The sequence below is a fragment of the Chiloscyllium plagiosum genome, chromosome 10 (assembly GCF_004010195.1).
Source record: "Chiloscyllium plagiosum isolate BGI_BamShark_2017 chromosome 10, ASM401019v2, whole genome shotgun sequence".
Lineage (NCBI taxonomy): Eukaryota > Metazoa > Chordata > Chondrichthyes > Orectolobiformes > Hemiscylliidae > Chiloscyllium > Chiloscyllium plagiosum.
Window position 1 is genome coordinate 45,824,261 of NC_057719.1, and position 21,251 is coordinate 45,845,511.

Sequence of the window (21,251 nt, forward strand, 5' to 3'; positions counted from 1 at the left end):
AGATCCTGTTGTAATCTGAGGTAACCCTCTTCGCTGTCCACTACACCTCCAATTTTGGTGTCATCTGCAAACTTACTAACTGTACCTCTTATGCTCGCATCCAAATCATTTATATAAATGACAAAAAGATAAGACAAAAATGCACCAATGCTTGTGGCACTCCACTGGTCACAGGCCTCCAGTCTGAAAACAACCCTCCACCACCACCCTCTGTCTTCTACCTTTGAGCCAGTTCTGTATCTAAATAGCTAGTTCTCCCTGTATTCCCTGAGATCTAACCTTGCTAATCAGTCTCCCATGGGGAACCTTGTCGAGCGCCTTACTGAAGTCCATATAGATCACATCTACTGCTCTACCCTCATCAATCTTCTTTGTTACTTCATCAAAAAACTCAATCAAGTCCTGATGGTCTTGGTCAATTGTCACCCAAGTTGATCATGTAATGAGGTAATACTGACAGTGCTCAATAAAATTCCGTTAAATCTAACTGGGGAAAAAAAAGCAGCTGAGATTTAATGTGTCGGCTGAAACTTCCAACAAGGAGCTACAAAAAGTTGTTCTTTAAAGCTGCAGTTGCATTCCTGAAATGTATACCTTTTAAGTAATAACTTCAAACAAATCAGATTTTCCCATTGCATCCAATAAGTTCTGACAAGATTTGCCCATCAGAAAGAAGTTTCAATGTTATATCCTGTTAGCTGACATACTGTACAGTCTTGAATTTGTACATATTTATAGTAGGAAAGAGAGCCTGTCTTTTTAAATTTATATTTTTAAAACACAATAACTTGCTTCTGTCTCACTGACTCCCCCTCACTCACTGCTTTGCCTCCCAAGCCTTTGCTATGAGTGAGGGCTTAAGAGTTGGTGTTGAGAGGGAGAAAGTGAATGATGGAAGCTGCAAGTGGAAAGGGAAGTCAGAAAGGGAAATAGCAATCTGAAGGTGAGTCTCAATGAATGGGAGAGGATTGTCCAAACTGGTCTGATCAGGTCATATACAAAATGACACTAAAGCAAATGTCCTAGCTCAAAGTTCACATACCAAATCTGATATATTCACAGCCCTAAAGCAAAATCAGGGCTGAACGAGCCAACTTTAAACAGGACTTGCTGTAAAAGAAATCCATTTTTCAGTCCTTTGATGCATAATCTAAGGTGATGCAGTTCTACTTGCAAGATCTTCCAGTAGGATATTGTCAATCACACCAAATCTAGCTCAAACAAAAGGATAACTCCTGCAATAGTTAACAAGTGAATAGGTATACAGCAAATTCATTGGTTAAACATTGACTTTTTCTGGAGCATAATGTAGGCTGAAATTGATACAAAGAAAATATTGGCCCTGCACAGGGAGAAGATAAGTAAATTTAACTGACACATAAATAGGATTGTTGGATATTCCCGTGATCTCCATTTTCCCAAACTCTTACTGTGATGCCCAAGTCTCATTTGGACATGTGTTCTCCATGTGCCATTGCATTTTTGTCTTCTATGTCGTGATAAATTAACAAAAATACTCCGGGGGAGGAGGGGGGGGAGATAAATCAAAGGGGTTTTGTTGTGCTTGGTCTGGGGAATGATCTTTAATTCAAATTTTTTGATCTTTCTGTTATATTGACAGAAATTAATGTGGGAAGTGAGTTAGCAGAACCTTGTTCATTTCTGTCCCATTATTAATTTTCAATTGATCAATGCATCAAAATACTGGTTATCTTTGGTATTTATGCTCTGTTTATCTCTGACAGGAAAAGAACTACATTTAAGACTGAAATAATAGACACTTGTAGTGAAATTAATTATTTATTCACGCAGGGGGATATGGGCTCTGCTGACTAAACCAGCATTTATTGCCCATCTCCAATAGTCCTTGAAGGTGGTGAGGGGCTGCCATTTTGAACTGCTGCTGTCCATTTGGTGGACGTAAACATAGTGCTGTTAGGGAGAGACTTCCAGAATTGTGACCTAGTCAAACTGAAGGAACAGTGATATATTTCCAAGTCAGGATAGTGATTGGCTTTGATAGGTACTTTCAAATGGTGTGGTGTTCTTATGTGTCTGCTGCCATTGTCCTTCTGGATGGTAGTGATTGAATTTAGAAAATGTATCTTAGGAGCTTTGGTGAATTTCTGCAATGCATCTTGTAGATGGTGCATGCTCCTCCTAAGTATCACTGGTAGCAGGAGTGGATATGGTACATTTTGGTATGGTGGTGGTAAGCTTTTCAGTATTGTTTGAGCTATACTCATTTAGATAGTTGAGTATTCCATCGTGTTCCTGAATTGTCTTGTAGATGGTAGACATGTTCTGCAGAGCCCAGAAGATAATTATTTGCTGCAGGATTGCTCTCAACTTTTACAGCTGGGCCAATTCAATTTCTGGTCAATAATAATCTGCAGGATGTTGACAGTGGGGGATTCAGTGATGGTATTGTCATTGAATTTCAAGAGACAATAGTTACATTCTTTCCTCTGAAGATTGTCATTGTCTAGTACTTGTTTTGCATGAATGTTACTTGCCACTTAGAATTATAGAGTCATAGAACCATACAGCATGGAAACAGACTCTTTGGTCTAACTCATCCATGCCGACTGGATAGCCTAAATAAATTTTATCCCATTTGCCAGCATTTGATTCATGTCCCTCTAAACCTTTCCTATTCAAGTACCCATCCAGATGCCTTTTAAATTTCATAATTGTACCACTCTCCTCCACTTCCTCAGGCAGCTCATTCCATACGCACACCACCCTCTGCATGAAAACGTTGCCCCTTGGGTCCCTTTTAAATTTTTCTCCTCTCACCTTCAATCTATGTTCTCTAGCTTTTGACTCTCCTATCCTTTGCCTTTTCACCCTAACTATGCCTCTATTATAAAATCTGATTTTATAAACTTTTATAAAGTCACCCCTCGGACTCAGACACTCCAGGGAAAATAACCCCAGCCTATTTAGCCCCTCCCTCTAGCTCAAACCCTCCAACCTTGGTAACATCCTTGTAAATCTTTTCTGAACCCTTTCAAGTTTCACAGCATCCTTCCTGCATCAGGGAGACCAGAATTGAATGCAGCATTCCAAAAGTATCTGCCCAATCCTGGATATTGTTCAGTTAATACTGGATTTGGTCGTGAGCTACCTTAGTGTGTGAGACATTGCTAATCGTGCACAACATTGTTTTTAGTCATCAGCAGGTATTCCCACTCCTGATGTTATGGTTCAGGGAAAATTATTGAAGCTGCTGAAAATGGTTAGGCCTGGACAGTATATTGAGGAACTTCTGCAGAGATGTCCTGGAGCTGAAATGACTGAACTCCACAAACCATAACCATCTTCATTTTAGACTAGGTCCGAATCGAGTGAGTGGAAAGTTCTCCAGGATGCTCATTAACCAGTTTATCTATGGCTCCTTGGTGCCGTACTCATGTGCAAAACTGATGTCATGTGAGTCATACTCTCCAAATATTGGGAGTTCACATTTGAGATAATACCAGAATGAGCTCGCAAGCTGAGTGACCTTGGTAGAACCCAATAAAGTGTAAATGTGAGCAGATTATTGTAAGACAAGTGTTCATTGATGACACTGATGACCCTTTCCATTACTTTACTGATAATCGAGAGTAGAATGATGGGTGGTAATTGCCGAGTTGGATTATCCTGTCTTTTACATACAGTATTTTACCCAGGTAATTTTCTACATTGTCAGATACATATCAGTGTTGTGGCTGTACTGGAACAGCTTGGCCAAACGGAGTGGCAAATTCTGTGGCACATATCTTCAGTGCTATTGCTGGAATACAATCAGATCCCAGAGAACTTTGGGATGTCCACTGAATACAGCCATTCCTTAATAATATGTGCTGTGAATCAAATTAGCTGAAGGCAGGCATCTGATGTTGGAGATCTTTTTGGAAGCTAAGATGGCACATCCACTGGGCACTTCTGGCTGAAGATTGTTGCAAATGCTTCAGCTTTATCTTTTACACTATGCTAGGCTCCTCCAATTGACTGGAAATGCTATAGCTCTAGTACGTCAGATGGATCAGGTTTTGTCCAATTTGTCAGGGTTTCCTGACACAGTATGTTGAAGGGCTGACAGGAGGAGAGGCCACACTGGATGTGGTGCTTGGTAATGAAACAGGCCAGGTGTTTGACTTGGTTGTAGTGAGCACTTTGGAGAGAGTGACCGTAATTCAGTTACGTTTAGTTTAGCGATGCAAAAGGATAGGTACATGCCACAGGTCAAGAGTTATCGATGGGGCAAGGGCAATTATAATGCGATTAGGCAAGAATTAGGATGCATAGAATGGGGGTAGCAAAATGCAGGGGATGCAGACAATGGAAATGTGGAGCTTGATATGTATTGCGTGTCCTTGATAGGTATGTCCCTGTCAGGCAGGGAGAAAGTGATAAGGTAAGGGAACTGTGATTTACAACAGAAATTGCATCTCTTGTTACGAAGAAGGAGGCTTATGTGCTGATGAGGCAAGATTGTTCAGATGAGGCGATGGAGAATTACAGATCAGCTAGGAAGGATTTAAAGAGTTAAGAAGAGCAAACAGAGGACACTAGCAGTCTTTAGCAAATAGAATAAAGGAGAACCCTAAAGCTTTCTATAGGTATGTGAGGAATAAAAGGATGACTAGGGTAGGAATAGGGCCAGTCAAAGACAGAAGTGGGAAGTTGAGTGTGGACCCTGTGGAGATCGGAGAGGTGCTAAACAAATATTTCTCATCGGTTTTCACTCCGGAAAAGGAGAATATTGTAGAGGAGAAGAATGAGGTACGATATTGTACTAGAAAGGATCGAGGTTAGTTACAAACAGGTGTTATCAATTCTAGAAGGAGTGAAATTAGATATGTCCCCTGGGCCAGATGGGATTTATCTGAGGATTCTCCGGGAAGCTAGGGAGGAGACAGCAGAGCGTTTGGCTTTGATATTTGAGTCATCATTGTCTACAGGTTTGGTATCAGAGGACTAGAGGATTGCAAATGTTGTGCCCTTGTTCAAGAAGGGCAGCAGAGATAATTATAGACCAGTGAGCCTTACTTCTGTTGTAGGAAAGGTTTTGGAAAGAATTATAAGAGATAAGATTTATAATCATCTAGCAAGCAACAATTTGATTTCAGATAGTCAACATGGTTTCGTCAAGGGCAGGTCCTGTCTCTCAATCCTCAGATTTTGAGAAGGAGAACAAGCATGTAGCTGAGGGTAGGGCCGTTGATGTGGTAAACATGGACTTTAGTAAAGCGTTTGATAAGGTTCCACATGGTAGGCTGTTTGAGAAAATGCAGAGGCATGGAATTGAGGGTGATTTAGCAGTTTGGATTAGAAACTGGCTTTCTGAAAGAAGGCACCGTGTGGTGGTTGATGGAAAATATTCAGCCTGGTGTCCGGTTACTAGTGGTGTGCCACAAGGATCTGTTTTGGGACCACTGCTGTTTGTCATTTTTATAAATGACTTGGACGCAGATGTAGGTGGATAGATTAGTAAATTTGCAGATGACACTAAAGTCAGTGGAGTAGTGGACAGTGTGGAAAAATGTTACAGGTTGTTAGGGGGACTTGGATAAACTGCAGAATTGGGCTGAGAGGTGGCAAATGGAGTTCAATGCAGCTAAATGTGAGGTGTTGCACTTTGGGAAGAATAACAGGAAGGCAGAGTACTGGATCGATGGGAAGATTCTTGGTAGTGTGGGTGTGCAGAGGGATCTTGGAGTCCATGTACGTGCATCCCTGAAAGTTGCCACCCAGGTGGATACTGCTATTAAGGCATTCGGTGTGTTACGTTTCATTCGTAGAGGGATTGAGTTCCGGAGCCGCAATATCATGCTGCAAATATACAAAACGCTGGTGCGGCCCCACTTGGAATATTGTGTACAGTTCTGGTCCCCATATTTCGGGAAGGATGTGGAAGCATTGGAAACGTGCAAAGGAGATTTACCAGGATGTTGCCTGGTCTGGTCTTGTGAGGAAAGGCTGAGAGACTTGGGTCTGTTGTCATTGGAAAGAAGCAGGCGAAGAGGGAATTTGATAGAGACCCACAAGATGATCAGAGGATTAGATAGAGTACGAGGGGGTATAACTACAAATTGAGTGAAAGATTTAAGACAAATATCAGAAACAGGTTCTTTACGCAGAGTGTGGTAAGGGTGTGGAATGCCCTACCTACCAATGTAGTCAACTTAGCCGCATTAGGGAGATTTAAATAATCCTTAGATAAGCATATGGATGATTTTGGGATAGTGTAGGGGGACGGGCTGAGAACAGTTCACAGATCAGTGCAACATTTAGGGCCAAAGGGCCTGTTCTGCGCTGTATTGTTCTATGTTCTATTGCAAATAGGAATATTTGTGGAAGCTTCCCTGGAGTGAGTTGTTTAATTGTCCACCATCATTGAAAACTGAATGTCGCAGAACTGCAGAGCTGAGATATGATCCATTGGTTGGGAATCTCTTTGCACTGTCTATCCCTTTCTGCGTATGTGGTTTGGCATGCAAGTAGTCCTGTGCTGTAGCTTCACCAGGGTTTGAGACCTCGTTTTTAGGAATGCCTTCACTGAATGAAGGTTGATCCTCTGGCTTGATGGTAATGATTGAGCGAGGAATATGCTGGTCCATGAGGTTGCAGATTGTGCTGGAGTACAATCCTGCTGCTGCTTCTGATGGCCCACATTGCCTCATGGGTGCTCACTCTTTAGTTGATCAGTTTGAAGTCAATGCTATTCATCATCGTGCTGTACAACAGATGTCCTCAGTATGAAGATGGATCTTTGTCTCCACAAGGGCTATATAATGGTCATTCTTACTGATGGTCATGAACAGATGTTCCCACAAGTGGCCTGAACTATCCAGGAACTCTCCTCTATTTGTAGACATGGCTGTGGTCAGTATTAAGCTTCGTGATGCTCAGGTAAGGTAGTTGGCGTATCACAGCAGGCATTAGAAATTTCAAGGGATATCGATCATACAATACCCACAACTGTTAATTTAGAAACTCAGCATGAACTGAGACATGAAATGGAATTGTGGTGTATGCTTGCTTTTTCTCCTTTATTACAACTGGACTGTATTTCACAACCCGTAACAAGATTACTGCTTGTTTCATCCTAAATTTTCTTGCGCTGTATCTAAATCCCATCTGTGGTGGAGGCCATGCATCTTTCATTTTATCCAGTACTTGAATTCTGACAACAAAGCTCTCAGTAAATGTGTGATAGCCCTTGACAGTGCATGATTAAGGTAAGATCCTTGTCCCATCAATTTCTAAATTATGGTGCTCTGTTACCTCTTGAGCAACATACCCGAAGCAGCAGAGATGTCTGTCTCCAACTTGAGATTCCCTGACATGAGCTATTGATCCTGCTTGCACTGAAAAGTTGTTGAAGATTCCCCAATCGGGGTACAAAGAAAAAATATCATTATGTTGTAACAGCATTGTCAGATGCTTGGGAGCAGGTTGGCTACCTACCTATTTGTATTATTTGGGGAAGGAATAAAGTTAAAGATGAAAATGTTAACGTCTAAAATTAAGTTTTCCTTTTATTTAAACTGAAAATCCCTTTTTGCTTTCTTCCTACTATTTTTAAAGCATCTTATCCACAACACCACAAGGCACTGGTTGGTATGGAGCCATCCATAGGAATAGCAATTACAATGTAGTCTCTCACTTGCTGAATGGACCTCCAACAGCTACAGCACCACTTCTCTTCGCTTATGGTAATATTCAAAACAACCACCATCATAACTATTACTCAACACCACAAAACTACTATTCAACACCACAGAACTAATGGGCCTGTACAGTTTCAGTTCTTTGGAAATGTTTACATAGTTTTTATGGCCCTTCGCATGTTATGAAAGAATGATTGAAAGAACAAGTACACTTGTGGCACTATGAAAGAAAGAGATGTCAATAAAGTAACCTTCAGAACTGCACCAGTGACTAGAAAAGAAGGATAAAGATGTCCAATAGTATTGCCGCTTGTTTCAACTGTAGCAAGTTGGACTGCATATTGCACTTTTATCTGCACTTACATTCTGGAATTTTGTTCAGATTGCATCTGGATTTATCAGTATTCTAAATTTCTGGAAGGTTTTAGCATTGGCCTGGGCTGAGCAGAAGGATGTATTTTCTTCATGACTAGATTATTCACAGCCTGTTTTATTGTGCGATAGCTCTGTGGAGAGCAGAATTTTTAAAAAATGGTAATTTTAATCTAACCGGAAAAATAGAATGGTTGCTTTAAATACTATAATATGTGGTGCATGAATTTCAACTAAAAATATCTGCACATGATGTTGTCATGGTCATGGGCAAATAATATTGGCACATTTGTTTGTGTTGTGTTTCCAAGCCACTAATATTCCAGATCTGAGGCCTAACGTGGAAATTTGCTGAGTGATCAACAAAGCATTTGAATGTAATATCTAATGCAATGTTTTTCTATTTGCCATTCAAAATCTCATAAATGGGCTAAAATTGTGTTTAATAGAATTTAATATCTGTACATGTATTAATATTGCCAGTTACTACAGTAGCCTATAACTATTAGCATTAACTTAACCTATTTTGGTAGAGTTGCATGTTTATTTTAGTGGACCTCATTAACCATGTGATATTTTTGGTTAGCTGAGGTTTCCAAGTTGAGGGCTGGTTTCTCCAAACAAGATGGAAATAATTATTGGATTTCATTGTATGTAATGTAAAGTTAAACATATATGTGTACACCAGCATGTTCTTGTACACACCTGAACATTCCGTGAAGCAGCCACATACTTAGGTACAGTACATGACAGTTGTAGGGCACAGATTAAACATGTATGGTAAGATACTAGACGAGTTTGCACGTTATTCTTTTGCACTTTTGAGTGTGTTTATGAAAGCAGTACAGCTACTTAAGCAGATGAATGTGAATTATAAGCTATTACATTTTTTCAGACTAAGTATTTAATGTGTTGTATTTTTATATCTAACTACTGAAATGGAAGTTGTACAATACTATATGTATGACTCAGGACCTTAATGGAATAGCAACAGGACCAGTCTCTAATGGATTTGAGGTGTGCTAAATTTGCATACCCTTTATACTTCATATTTCTGACTTGCTGCAATGTTAGGTAAAACTTTCCAGCTTGAAAGTAATATGAGTTCCTGAGATTAAATAATTTTGTTTATGCATAAGTCTCAAAATGGAAATTGACTTTGACACCATTGTATAAGAGTATTTGTTAGGATTTGGCTGTCAATTGTAACAGTGGAAATTATCAGGTTAAAAATGGCCCAAAACGTGTTCTCACTTCTGTATATTTGGTACATTTTAATAATGAATTTAAAAGTTTGGATTTGTACCTAATGCTGAAATGCAGTTACTTATATGATTACTATCAAATAGTCCTCTTGTTCTGAAGCCTGGTACCTCAGAAAAAGATTGAGACTTAAGAATTTTATTTTAATTCATAAGATGGGTAAGTGTATGGTGAGAGGCAGACTGGAAGTTAATAATCTTCAGTATGTTTTTTTTTCAATCTGCAAAATGTCTTTCTGAATGTTTTGATTGTTGTAAAAAAAAATTCACTTATCCAGTCACCAATTAAACTTTAATTTTGCATTAAAATTGGTCAATTAGAACTGTTTGTGGCCTGAGGTATTTTTCAAGATACATGTGTGTTTCTCTTGAAGAATATGTATGCACTAGTCATTATATTGCATGAATGCAGAGTAAAGATTAATTTCTTTCTTGAAAACATTCTACCTGCTGAAGAGTCATGCAAGATCACTTCAAATATTAAAATGATTCCTGTCTGTTTATAGTTGTATTGATTGTTAATGCATAGTGTTATTGATCTGCAGTCAGGTTTCTATCTTGTAGATTTGCTATTCTGCAGGCAATGCACCTGAACTTGTGCACAATTTAATCCAAATGGATTACATATCTTGCCAGTTTTTAAAACTCAAAGTACAGTATCTTTGGAAATAATTACTCTTCATATTCATGTTGAAATGTGAAAGCTAAAAAAATTTGAGCCATTAAATAGGAATTTATTTATTCCACAAATCATTTCAAAAATGTCTGCCTTAACCAAATTCAGGTACTTTTTTGTACTGTAATGGGATACGGATGTCACTGCATTTGTTTTCTGTCCCTATTTGCTCTTGAACTGAGTAGCTTGCTGGGTTAGTTCAAAGAGCAGTTAAGAGACACAAACATTTCTGTCAATCTGGAGTCACATTTGCCAGACCAGGTAAGGGTGGCAGCTTTTATTCCCTAAAGCGTATTCTCAAACTAGATGGGTTTTACAATAATCCAGTGTTACTTTGGTAACTGAGACTTGTTTTCAATTCCAGAACTTCAAATTTAAATTCAATTAATATCAGCTGCTATATGTGGATTTGAACCAGTGATCCCAATACACTAATGTTAGCCTCTCAATTGAAAGTCCAGTGACATTGCCATTATGCTGCCATCTTCTCCAATTTTAAATTCTATTTCCTTTCTGAATAGATCATACTTATCTGTATTTTTCACAGCAAACTTAGCTTGCTTAATGAACGATGAGCTCATTCTAATTGTATTTTCCATCCAGTCCATGAGTGAATTTTCTAACTGGCAATCAGTCTGAGGATCAAATGCTTATCACATTGCTGTGTGAAGTCTTCTGTGGACCAGGATCTGAACAAGCAAACAAATATTACTCCTGCCTTGTCTTGATATGTGGTTTGTAAGTGGTCAGCTTAGTTCTGCTGTGAAGCTTTGATTTCCATATGGTCTGAACCTCTGTTTTGAAGGAGATAATTTATTTCTGTCTATGCAGCAAAGTAAAACACTCCAAATTTAATCTGATTCTTTGTGTTTAAATTATTGGTGCCAAGACAGAAATATTGAAAAACATCTAAACATTTGATTCCTTTATTCCCTTTTTTTGAAGTTATTTATAAATTATTTTCTTTAATGTTTTCATTAACTTTCAAATAACTTTACAATATTGAACATTTGTAAATCTTCATACTTAAGTGTCTTTGTGAGAATTTAAGTGTACCTGTATTGTTAATACTATGATTTATCTGTAAATTTTTCCACTGCATTTGTACTGTTAACCGTAAAGCTGCTTTGAAGGCTTTATTTTATTGTGGCCAATGAATGTAATGGATTTACTATGTAATAAGTTGTAATAAGTGCTACCATATTTAAATAAACATTTTATGGCATTCGTAAAGGGAAAATATTTTAATTGAAAAGTTTTAAATTTCGATGGTTAAAACACTTTTTAAATTTTGTGCAACGAAATACATAGGCAAGTCACAAGGCTGAAGCTGACTGTAAAATTATTTAAGAGGGCTATTTTGTCACTTAACATTTGTGACCATGTTGGGAAGGAATCTTGGAGGCTAAGTTGATATGAATGACCATATCTTGTGCTATCATTTTTATCATTCTATGAAAATGTTCCTTTTATTAATTTTAAATTTAGAAATGCTGGCATTGGGTTTAGGGATAAGTGCCCCAAACACAGTCTGCTGCCCTATGTGATATCGCTATTTAGTTGAGGTGCCAGCTAGTTTTAATGGAAGAGGTCCAAATGCAAATCAGTTCAGACTGAGATTTCCAGTTGTGTTAATTTTCCTATAATGCTTGAGGCCAAAGCAAATTCTGAGGAAATGAGGAAAGGAAGCATAGATCTACTAAATGTCGTATTGACTGGGAGCCTGATCATACTTTGTGCAATTCACAGAAACTTTGGCCTGAGTTATAGGGAGCATATAAAGTCATATGATTATAGATTGGCTATCAGAGTATTGTACTTGTCATATCATTCTATATGAATAGAATATCCTTTATTATTATGTAATCAAGTACAGGAGTACAGTGAAAAGTTTACAATGTAGCATCTCATGGCATCATCTTGGGTACAAAGTACTTAGGTACAAATCTTAAAAACAAAAGAGGAATAAAAAAGAAAAGTTGCATTATTGTAGTGATATTGGTATTGTTGTCATTTCAACTTATTAAAAGTGTTAGTGGAAGTTAATTTGGTGATCATCACAACAGAATTCTGGAATTTAAGCCATTGTAATTATTTAATGGGATGTAGGTGTTTCCAGAAAACCAACATTTGTCCTTCTCTAACAGCCCTTGAATAGAGTGGCTTGTTAAGCCATTTCAAAAGGCACTTGGTCATCAACCATATGTGGCCCAGACCAGGTAAACCTAGCAGTTTCCTTTCCTAAAGGACAAGTGATCAAATGGGTTTTACAGCAGCCTCCTTGTGAGATTGGAATTCTGTTCTAGACTTGATTATTTATATTTTAAGCTTCCTCAACTGCGTTGAGGTTTGAATGCATCTGTGTCCTGAGATCATTAGCCTCCTCTATTGGATCACTTATCTTGTGGCATTATCACACTGCCAGTACAGTCACAGTAAATCTATTGTTAATAAGCCCTTGATCTAAAATTTTAGCATGAGTGACCCCTAGAAATTTTCCATAAAACTGAGTAAATTAAATGCTTGGACTGTACTTTCAGGGTTTTCCAAAGACTTTGAATGATGACATACGGCATAAAATATTGGTGGTATGTCAGTCAGCAGTGCGTTCACTCCAGGCCATGGACCTTCCTTCAAAGATCATCAACAAAATAATGAAGAGGAAGGGAAAGATATTTAAAGAACAGTTATGTTTTGGAAGCTAAGAAGTGTGTGTGTGTGTGGTAGGAAAGCCAGTGATGGCTGCCCTGGGGTATCACACTGAACCCTTAAAATTCTCAACAGGGTCAAAAGACTCTGGGTATCTGATAAGGTGGTGCACTTTGAGGAAAAATTAATGTTTCTGGGAACTTGGATTCTAAAAAGATAAAGGTATGTTTTTCAGTGCTGTCGAGTTCTGATTTTCCGAAAATCATTTGGAACAGTTCAGTGAGTTAGCTGGTCTGGGAGAGAGACCGAGAATCATGACCAGTGAATGCGCAAAACATTGGTGAAAGGAAATGCTTGTGACCTTGTCAGTGAGAAATTTTAAAAATGAAGATAAGAATGATGCTTCACTGGAGTCGAAGAGTGTGTTGCTGGAAAAGCACAGCCGGTCAGGCAGCATCTGAGGAGCAGGACAATAGACTTTTCTGGCATACGTCCCTTTAGTAGGATTCCTGATGAAGGGCTTATGCCTGAAACATTGAATTTTTTTTCCCCTGCCCCTTGGATGCTGCCTGACCAGCTGTGCTTTTTCCAGCACCACACTCTTTGACTCTGATCGCCAGCATCTGTAGTGCTCACCTTCTCCCTGATTCTTCACTGGAGTGTAAAAGATGTTGCAAGTAGAAAGGGTAAATTTATTTGCTGCTAATGATTGGATCTTTCCAAATTGTCTTAATTTATTTCTTTTACTTAATAAATTTGTGTTCTCCTGTTAAAAGCACTGACTTTATGGCTACATTGAGTTAATAGATTGGAGCAGCCATCACCTGGCTTACCACTGTACATTCACTTCTCGGGTTCAGAAACCCAACTTCCAAAACCTAATTGGAAGTATTAGTAAATGGATGGTCTTGTAAAGCTCAGAAACTTAGTGCTTAGTCAGCATTTAGAATTAAGAGTAAAAACATGAGATAGAGATAGTTCGAATGGTCACATCTCAAAGATTCAGCAAGAAATCAAAAACGTAGTTCATAGAAAAAGCAGCAAAAATCTTTAATTGGGAGAAAAATAAGAGTGATGACACAAAAGGGAAAAGAAATTTAGAACAAAGTAACCTAATCTGTCAGACATAGAATTTGCAAGTTAAATCAAAATATAACTCACTCATTGAGTTTCAATCACTGAGTTATAGAAAAACCTGAGATAAGGGAAGTGATGATCATAGAAGAATTTAGAAATAGTATTCCAGTATCCCTGAAGACTGACTTGGATGAAAATCCAATATTGAAAATCCAAGAATTGTCAATTCTGGCAGATGCCGGTCTCCAAAGGAGCAATGATGATATTGTAGAGTTATTGTTAAACTATTAATCCAGAAACCCAGGTAATGTTCTTGGGACCTGGACTCACATCATGTCATAGCAGGTGGTGGAATTGAATTTAATTCCAGATTTTGTGGTTTTTTTTGTTGAAACTAGTGTTAATTGTTGGAAAAACCCATCTGATTCACTGAAGTCCTTTTTGGACATGGCCTACGTGTGACCCCAGACCCAGAGCAATGTGGCTGACTCTTAATTGCCATCTGAGTAATTAGGGATGGGCAATAAGTGTTGGCCTAACCAGTGACGGCCCTGTCATGTGAATGAACAAACAATCGTTCAGTTAATACATGTAAGGTGATAGTCAAAGGGGGCTCAATGAGGAATTCAGGCATATGAAATCTGGAGATGGAAAGTTTAGGACAGCAAACATAATTCTGCTTAAATAATAAAGAAGAAAAGCTAGAACCTAAAAATGATAAATAAACTAAATTGCTTCCATGTATAAAAAAACTGACCAAACTAAAGCTGATTGTGGGATGTTAAATGGGAGACCTAATCCAGTAAAATGAATGAATCATCAGAAAAGTGTGCATCAGGAAACAAAAAGTTTTAAAACTGAAGTTGTTGTAATGGTAGAGCATATTCCCTTGGAAGGGAGAGGTGACTTGGGGCAGTCAAGAATTTATTTCTGTATTTATAAAGAATGTCAGATTAGAGTATTGCTGAACAGAGATATTTTGTCAAAGTTTTTCATCTTGCACTCATCAGGATATTTCATAAGAATACAAATTCAAGTGGAACACTAACATTTATGCTGCCTGAGAGGTGAGTGCTGATTGTTTAGCAAGTTAATTGGGAGATGTGTTGCCATGGAGAGTGCACCCCTTATCACTTACAGATAATAGCCAGGCTTTTCAAATTTTTAAACCAGGGAGATTGAATTCCCTTAAGAAACAAGCCAATGAATAGCTATATAAAGTTGAAACAGGCACAGAGCAGCTTTGTGTATTTTAAAATGTAGCTTCCCAGTATATGCACCATACTTTAAGCCTGCCAGATTGACAACCAATTCAAGACTATGTAATTCTTTGTACATTCAGAAAATGATTGCAGATTCACATCTAACATTAAATATTATGTTGAGATTTCAGCAGCTGTGGTGTGATTGGATATGGTAAATATCTTGCTTGTTGTGATCAGCCACTGGGAAATGCTATTGACATGAACAGCCAGTTTTTGGGTCAACAGGCCTATATATCTGGCACTGAAATTTGAATACCTCATTATACAAAATCATACTACTGGGGATTGAATATTTTATTTCAAAGGGAAAGTGTTGCTTCATGCTTCTGAACCATGAGGAAATGAATAAAGATTTTGATAGACACTGAAGCAAGTAAATCACTGATACTGCCGGAAAACAATTTGTCTTCCAAAAGGATTAATGACAGGGGGTTGGAGAGAGAAAATAGATGATGCAAACTGGTCCCACTATATAGAGTTGGATTTGAGAGTGACTTAAGTGGTGTAATTGCAATTGATAAAAGAGATCAGAGGAATTTATTTTAGTGCTTGACCTGACTGGTTCAACGATATTGGCCTCACAAAAGTATGGAAATAGCCAGTAGAGGTAAAAGACATGAAGATGGTCTGGGAGGAACATCCTGCATTGTCTCCTGACTATGTCATGACTCGATTTCAGGCCCATTGGACAGGAAAAGGCATTATTTTATGGGAAAGGGACAAGATTTGGAAATTCAGTTATCTGACATTATTTTTGAAAACTTTATGAAGGAAGAGAGAATGTGTCAGTTACCTTTGTCTCCCTGCTTTTGTACACTTTGAAGCTCAGGGTCTCCACTCAATCAAGGTCAGAAGTAGGAGGACGAGCAAGTCACTAGGCTCCTTGAAACTGCTTTACCATTTAATGAAATCATTGCTGATCAAATTATGGCTTCAGCTCCTCTTTTCTGCCTACCTCCCCTTAACTGTCAACTCTCTTGTAGAAAGCTTGCCCTGAAACTAAGAGCCTATTTTTCTTTTCATTTGTGCACTCCAGAATCTGACGTCTCATGCTCCCAGCTGAAGGTAATACTGTCGAGAGTGTGGTGCTGGAAAAACATAGCATGTCAGGCATCATCCAAGGAGCAAGAGAATCAACATTTCGGGCAAAAGTCCGAAACATCGATTCTTCTGCTCCTCTGATGCTGCCTTACCTGCTGTGCTTTTCCAGCACTACATTCTCTAATCTCCAGCCTCTGCAGTCCTCACTTTTGCCTTGATGCTAATACTGTACAAGTCAGATTCCAAAATGAAACTCGGCTTGCCAAACATTTTTTTTTACAATTTGTTTATTACTGTAACAAGTCATCAAACGTATTCACACAAATGTCAATGCAGTTTCAACGAAAAACATACATTTATTACATCATATTTAGCATTTTTAAATTTTTAAGACAATTTGTAAAAGGTTTGATCAAACAACAAAAAGAAAGATTGAGCCTTTTTCTTCCCTGCAGTGCACTTAGTCAACCCCAGTGAAGTATCATTTTTGTCTTCACTCTAACGTTCGTTACTGAAGTACTAATGAATTATAAGTTTTTGCTTTCAGTGACTTCTGACACATTCACCAAAAAAGATTCTCTTGGTGGCTCACCAAGATTAACTCGCTGACCTTTTTTTCTACTTTGACCCATTGGAGGGTGCTAAAACAGCTTAAGGCTTCTTTCCAGCCCGAAGACCTGATGCTTCCCACAAACCTAAAAATTGCCCTTTTGCTGCAATGGATAGTTTCTTGTAGCCCTTGGCCATTCATCTTTTCTGTGGTTCATTTCATTTGATTTAGAGTCATAGAGATGTACAGCATAGAAACAGACTCTACAGTCCAACTTGTCCGTGTCGACCAGGTATTGTAACCTAATCTAGTCCTATTTGCCTGCACTTGGCCCATATCCCTCTAAACCCTTCCTATTCATACACCCATCCAGATGCCTTTTAAATGCTGTAATTGTACCAGCCTCCACCACTTCCCCTGCTAACTCATTCCATACATGCACCACCCTCTGCATGAAAACGTTGACCCTTACGTCCCTTTAATATCTTTCCCCTCTTGCCCCAAACCTATGTCTTCTAGTTCTGGACTCCCCCACCCCAGGGAAAAGACCTTGTCTATTTATCCTATCCATGCCCCTCATGACTTCTATAAGGTCACCCCTCAGCCTCCTACACTCTCGGAAAAGCAGCCCCAGTCTGTTCAGCCTCTCCCTATAGCTCAAATCCTCCAACCCCGGCAACATCCTTGTTAATCTTTTCTGAACCCCTTCAAGTTTCACAACATCCTCCTGATATTCCAAAAGTGGCCTAACCAATGGCCTGTACAGCCATATTATGACCTCCCAACTCAATGCTCTGAATAATAAAGGAAGGCCTACCACTATTCTATCTACCTACAACTCTACTTTCAAGGAGCTATGAGCCTGCACTCCAAGAAATTACTTTTTTCAAATGACTTTCTGATCTTTTGTCTTTCAAAGCTGAAAACTAAAACCTATTTTTATCTCTCTTTTAGAAACCTTCCTAATAATAATAAACTTTAATCATGCCCTGCCCTAAAAGAAATGAAAAAAATATATTGAAGTGGATTATTCATTTTCTATCAAAATTTCCCCTTATAATGAGAATTGTATTTTTTTTTTGACAGTGACATATGAAAATTCAACACACAAGGACTTTCATTACAATCATTCTATGTAAGTCTATTTTCATTGTAATATTGAATTGCTTTCATATTTGAAGCATCCACTATAAATTTGTCTTTTGAGTGTCATTTACACTCCAATGAAACAGTCACAAATTTTTATAATGAAAACCTTCCTGAAAAGTTAAGAGATTGTGATCCATATAGAGAAGTCTTTGCAGAATTCTTGGATAACTGTACTTCAAAATATTGCATGATCAGTATCAGGGTATGTGTCTCTTAGCCCAGCACTGAATATTTCTTTCTGCATGCATTTTAAGTTGCATGAAAAGTAATTGACTGGCCATTTGATCCCCATCTTGTCCTCCTGTAAACTTGCACACACTGTCATTAGCGTCAACTGCCAGTTTAAATTGCTTATTTTAATTCATTTTTGCCAGAACTAGTGTGATAGTGCAGCTATCAAGGTATCAAAGGCACTCCAGCATTTCTTTGTCCATTTCTTGCCTTTCTTTATCAAAATTTCAAAGGAGCAACTATAATACTGAAATCCAGAACCTGATACTTATCACATAATATCATGTTCTGTTCCTAAGTACAGGAAAATCTAAAACAACTCCCTTTTCTGATAAATGGTGTCTATCATTTATTTTAGTGTTTGGATTTTTAACTAGTGACATTTGTGTTTTGGTCTCGGTTTAAAGATGAACTTGTTAATCTTCTGAAGGTGTGTTTTTGTTTTTTAGAAATCAGTATGAGGATGAAATAGTTCCTGGAGTGGTTTGGGAATTTGTTTGCACTGGAAAATTATATAAGCAGATGACATAAATATTGAAGAATTTTAATTTTCTTTCAGTTAGAGATCTGGAATTCTGTTTTGTTTTGCTGAGGGGAATCACCTTGTAGCTTGGAAAGACTTTTGGTTTCATTTAATAGAAGTAAAAGATGTGTAAAGCTGTCCTCCCTCAAGAAAGAGGATAGTGGAAAACTATTAGGAGATAGGTTATCTCTGTGCAAAAAGTTTAGTTTGAAAGTTCCATATCAGAAGTGGAACATCTCATCCCATCTCATCCACATTTGATGAGAACTTTGAATGGGTTGTTTGTGGCTTAGAATATTTAAATTCCATTGTATGAATACTTGAGGAAAAGATGATCAAACTCTTAAGCTCAAGATTTGAAAGAAATAGTTAAGTTGATTTTTTTTAATAGAGAACACATTCGCTCTGGTGTTTTAAAAATTGTGAAGGGGATGCTGTTGGAATAGATGGAAACCTTTTTGTTTACTATGTGTTGAAATCTTCCAAATTGCACTATATGTAAATAGCTTATTCTATTTTATCATATTTTGCTTAATAAACTTGTTTTATTATAAAAAAAAACTAAACCAGCAACATGTGAGCCTGTGTTTTAAATAAAATCAAATTCTGATCTAACCAGCCTTATTTCAGTGTTGGATCTGAACTTGTTCAATAATAACATCAACTGGAACTGTATCATTTGGCAAGTTAAATTTAAGCCAGATATGTCCAAAATGGCTCTTTGTAGCTGGTTAAACAATTTGTTCAATAATTGTGAATGTTCTTCCCAGGTTTGGCTGAACACACTCAAATCAGAGATGTATATATCACAGTTGCCTAATCCTTTGATGACCTTGTTGGTTAATCATTGAAAGGTTGCTGGTGCATTTTTCCTTCCAAACTGCACAGTTTCACCTTGATAATGTACATTTGGTGTTAGAAAAGCTGATACTTGTTTGATTGTAACAGTCAAAAGAATTTCCCATATCCTTTTAACCATAGTTTTGTAATTGTGTACTTGTCCAATCCTATTAATACAATCCTTTTATTGTGGAATTGGCTGCAAATCTGCCTTTTTTGACTGCATTGACTTTGTGATAATCAATACACAATAATTGTGATCCATCTGATACTATTGGAGCAGATGAGCTCGAGCTGATATGGCTCTGTTCGATAAAGCCATTATCCATCATAAATTTGATCTCTTCCCTCACTGGAGCTAAATGTTCTGGTTTGAGACTGTCTGGATGTTGATTTATGGATAACACAACCCCAATGTATAGCCAAAGATGTTGGCCTTCCTGTTTACACAAATTTTTTTCTGTAATAGTTTTTATAAGTCACTGGGGGACAGCATAATATTTCATCTAACTTTTTAAACACAGCCATATTATTCAATCTGATTACTGGAGAGTCAACTTTTTAATTTTCAATTTCATTCATTTTTGAAACATTCTGATTTTAATTTCTCCATCTTTCATCACAGTAAATGCACTTCTCTGCCAGAGGCTGTGGTGGAGGCTGGTACAATTGCAACATTTAAAAGGCATTTGGATGGGTATATGAATAGGAAGGGTTTGGAGGGATATGGGCTGGGTGCTGGCAGGTGGGACTAGATTGGGTTGGGATATCTGGTCGGCATGGACAGGTTGGACCGAAGGTTCTGTTTCCATGCTGTACATCTGTGACTCTATGATCATCTTTGTAAAATCATCACTGTTTAATATGGTACATTCACTGAATTTTTCCTTCAAAATCACATAATTGAGTTTCTCTCTAATATGATAAGGTCCAATGAAACTCACTTCTAATGGTTCCACAGACAAATAGGAAACAAGACTAACATCTTGACCTGGCAATACAATCACAAATGTTGGCCGCTTTATCTCTTGTTTTAATTGTTCATTCAGTAAACTTTTCAAATATTTTTTAGCCATCTCACATTTTGTTTAGTTTTCCCCATTAAAGTTGATATATTTTGAGAGGGTACTATTTGGGGTTTGCTTTATAAACATTTATAATAAATATTGTAGGTCCTCTCACTTCATGCATTTACCAATTCAAAATGAACCAAATCATATGACTCAGAGGACATCCCTAATGGTAAATTGTAACCAGGGAATTTCTTTTTATCCCAAGCACTAGGACATTCTTGACAATAGTCTTTAATTGTAGTCTTTAAATATTGTTGCTTTTTTTGAATGCTCCTTGAAATTGTGGATGATTAGATGAGGTAAATTGTTTTATTCCTAAACTATCATTTCCTTAAATATGTGTAAAAAGATTGAACATTGATCCCCTCTGCTTCATTTAAATTGGTTCAGTGGTCTAATATCTAACCAGCATTTTCCTTGACATTGTATATCTGATGCAGAATCACATAGTCACAACATTTTTCCTGGCAAATCATTGCCTGAAACTACTTGTACTGATTTTTGTGCCCCTGCTGTACTGTCAATACAATGCCATTTATACAAAAGAATCCAATGGCTAATGTTTGGCGTCATCACTTTGTGGAACATCACAGACCCAAGTCTGTCTTTGCTAGGACAGGGATCAAACCACACTCTGGCATTCATCTGATCCATACTCTGTCTAGCCAGCCGAGCTAATGGGATCCCCCCATGAAACTGATGTTGCACTTCAAAGCAAGTTGTAGCATGTGAAGGGTTGTGATACTTTGATGACATGAAAGATGCTCCAAGAGAAATGTTTTCATTAGTAGAAGAGCTAGAAGCATGAAGAGATAAGCTAGGGGAGGGTGGGGGTGGGGAGAGAGTAGCATAGAGTACAATGGGTGAGTGGGGGAGGAG

At 37.9% G+C, this 21,251-nt stretch overlaps 1 protein-coding gene across 2 annotated transcripts in view; it reads left to right on the top strand.

Moving 5' to 3' along the window:
* Positions 1-11,395, top strand: part of gpr137c (G protein-coupled receptor 137c) — a 43,428-nt gene extending 32,033 nt beyond the window's left edge. Inside the window, exon 7 of one of the 2 annotated variants that reach the window (XM_043697654.1) lies at positions 10,578-11,395. In XM_043697654.1, coding sequence (XP_043553589.1) covers positions 10,578-10,584 — 7 coding nt within the window. In that variant the 3' untranslated portion in view covers positions 10,585-11,395. Of the gene's footprint in view, positions 1-7,581; positions 9,438-10,577 lie in introns of those variants that run through there. The other variant, XM_043697653.1, reaches the window with a different exon arrangement.
* The last annotated feature ends 9,856 nt before the right edge of the window (positions 11,396-21,251 follow it).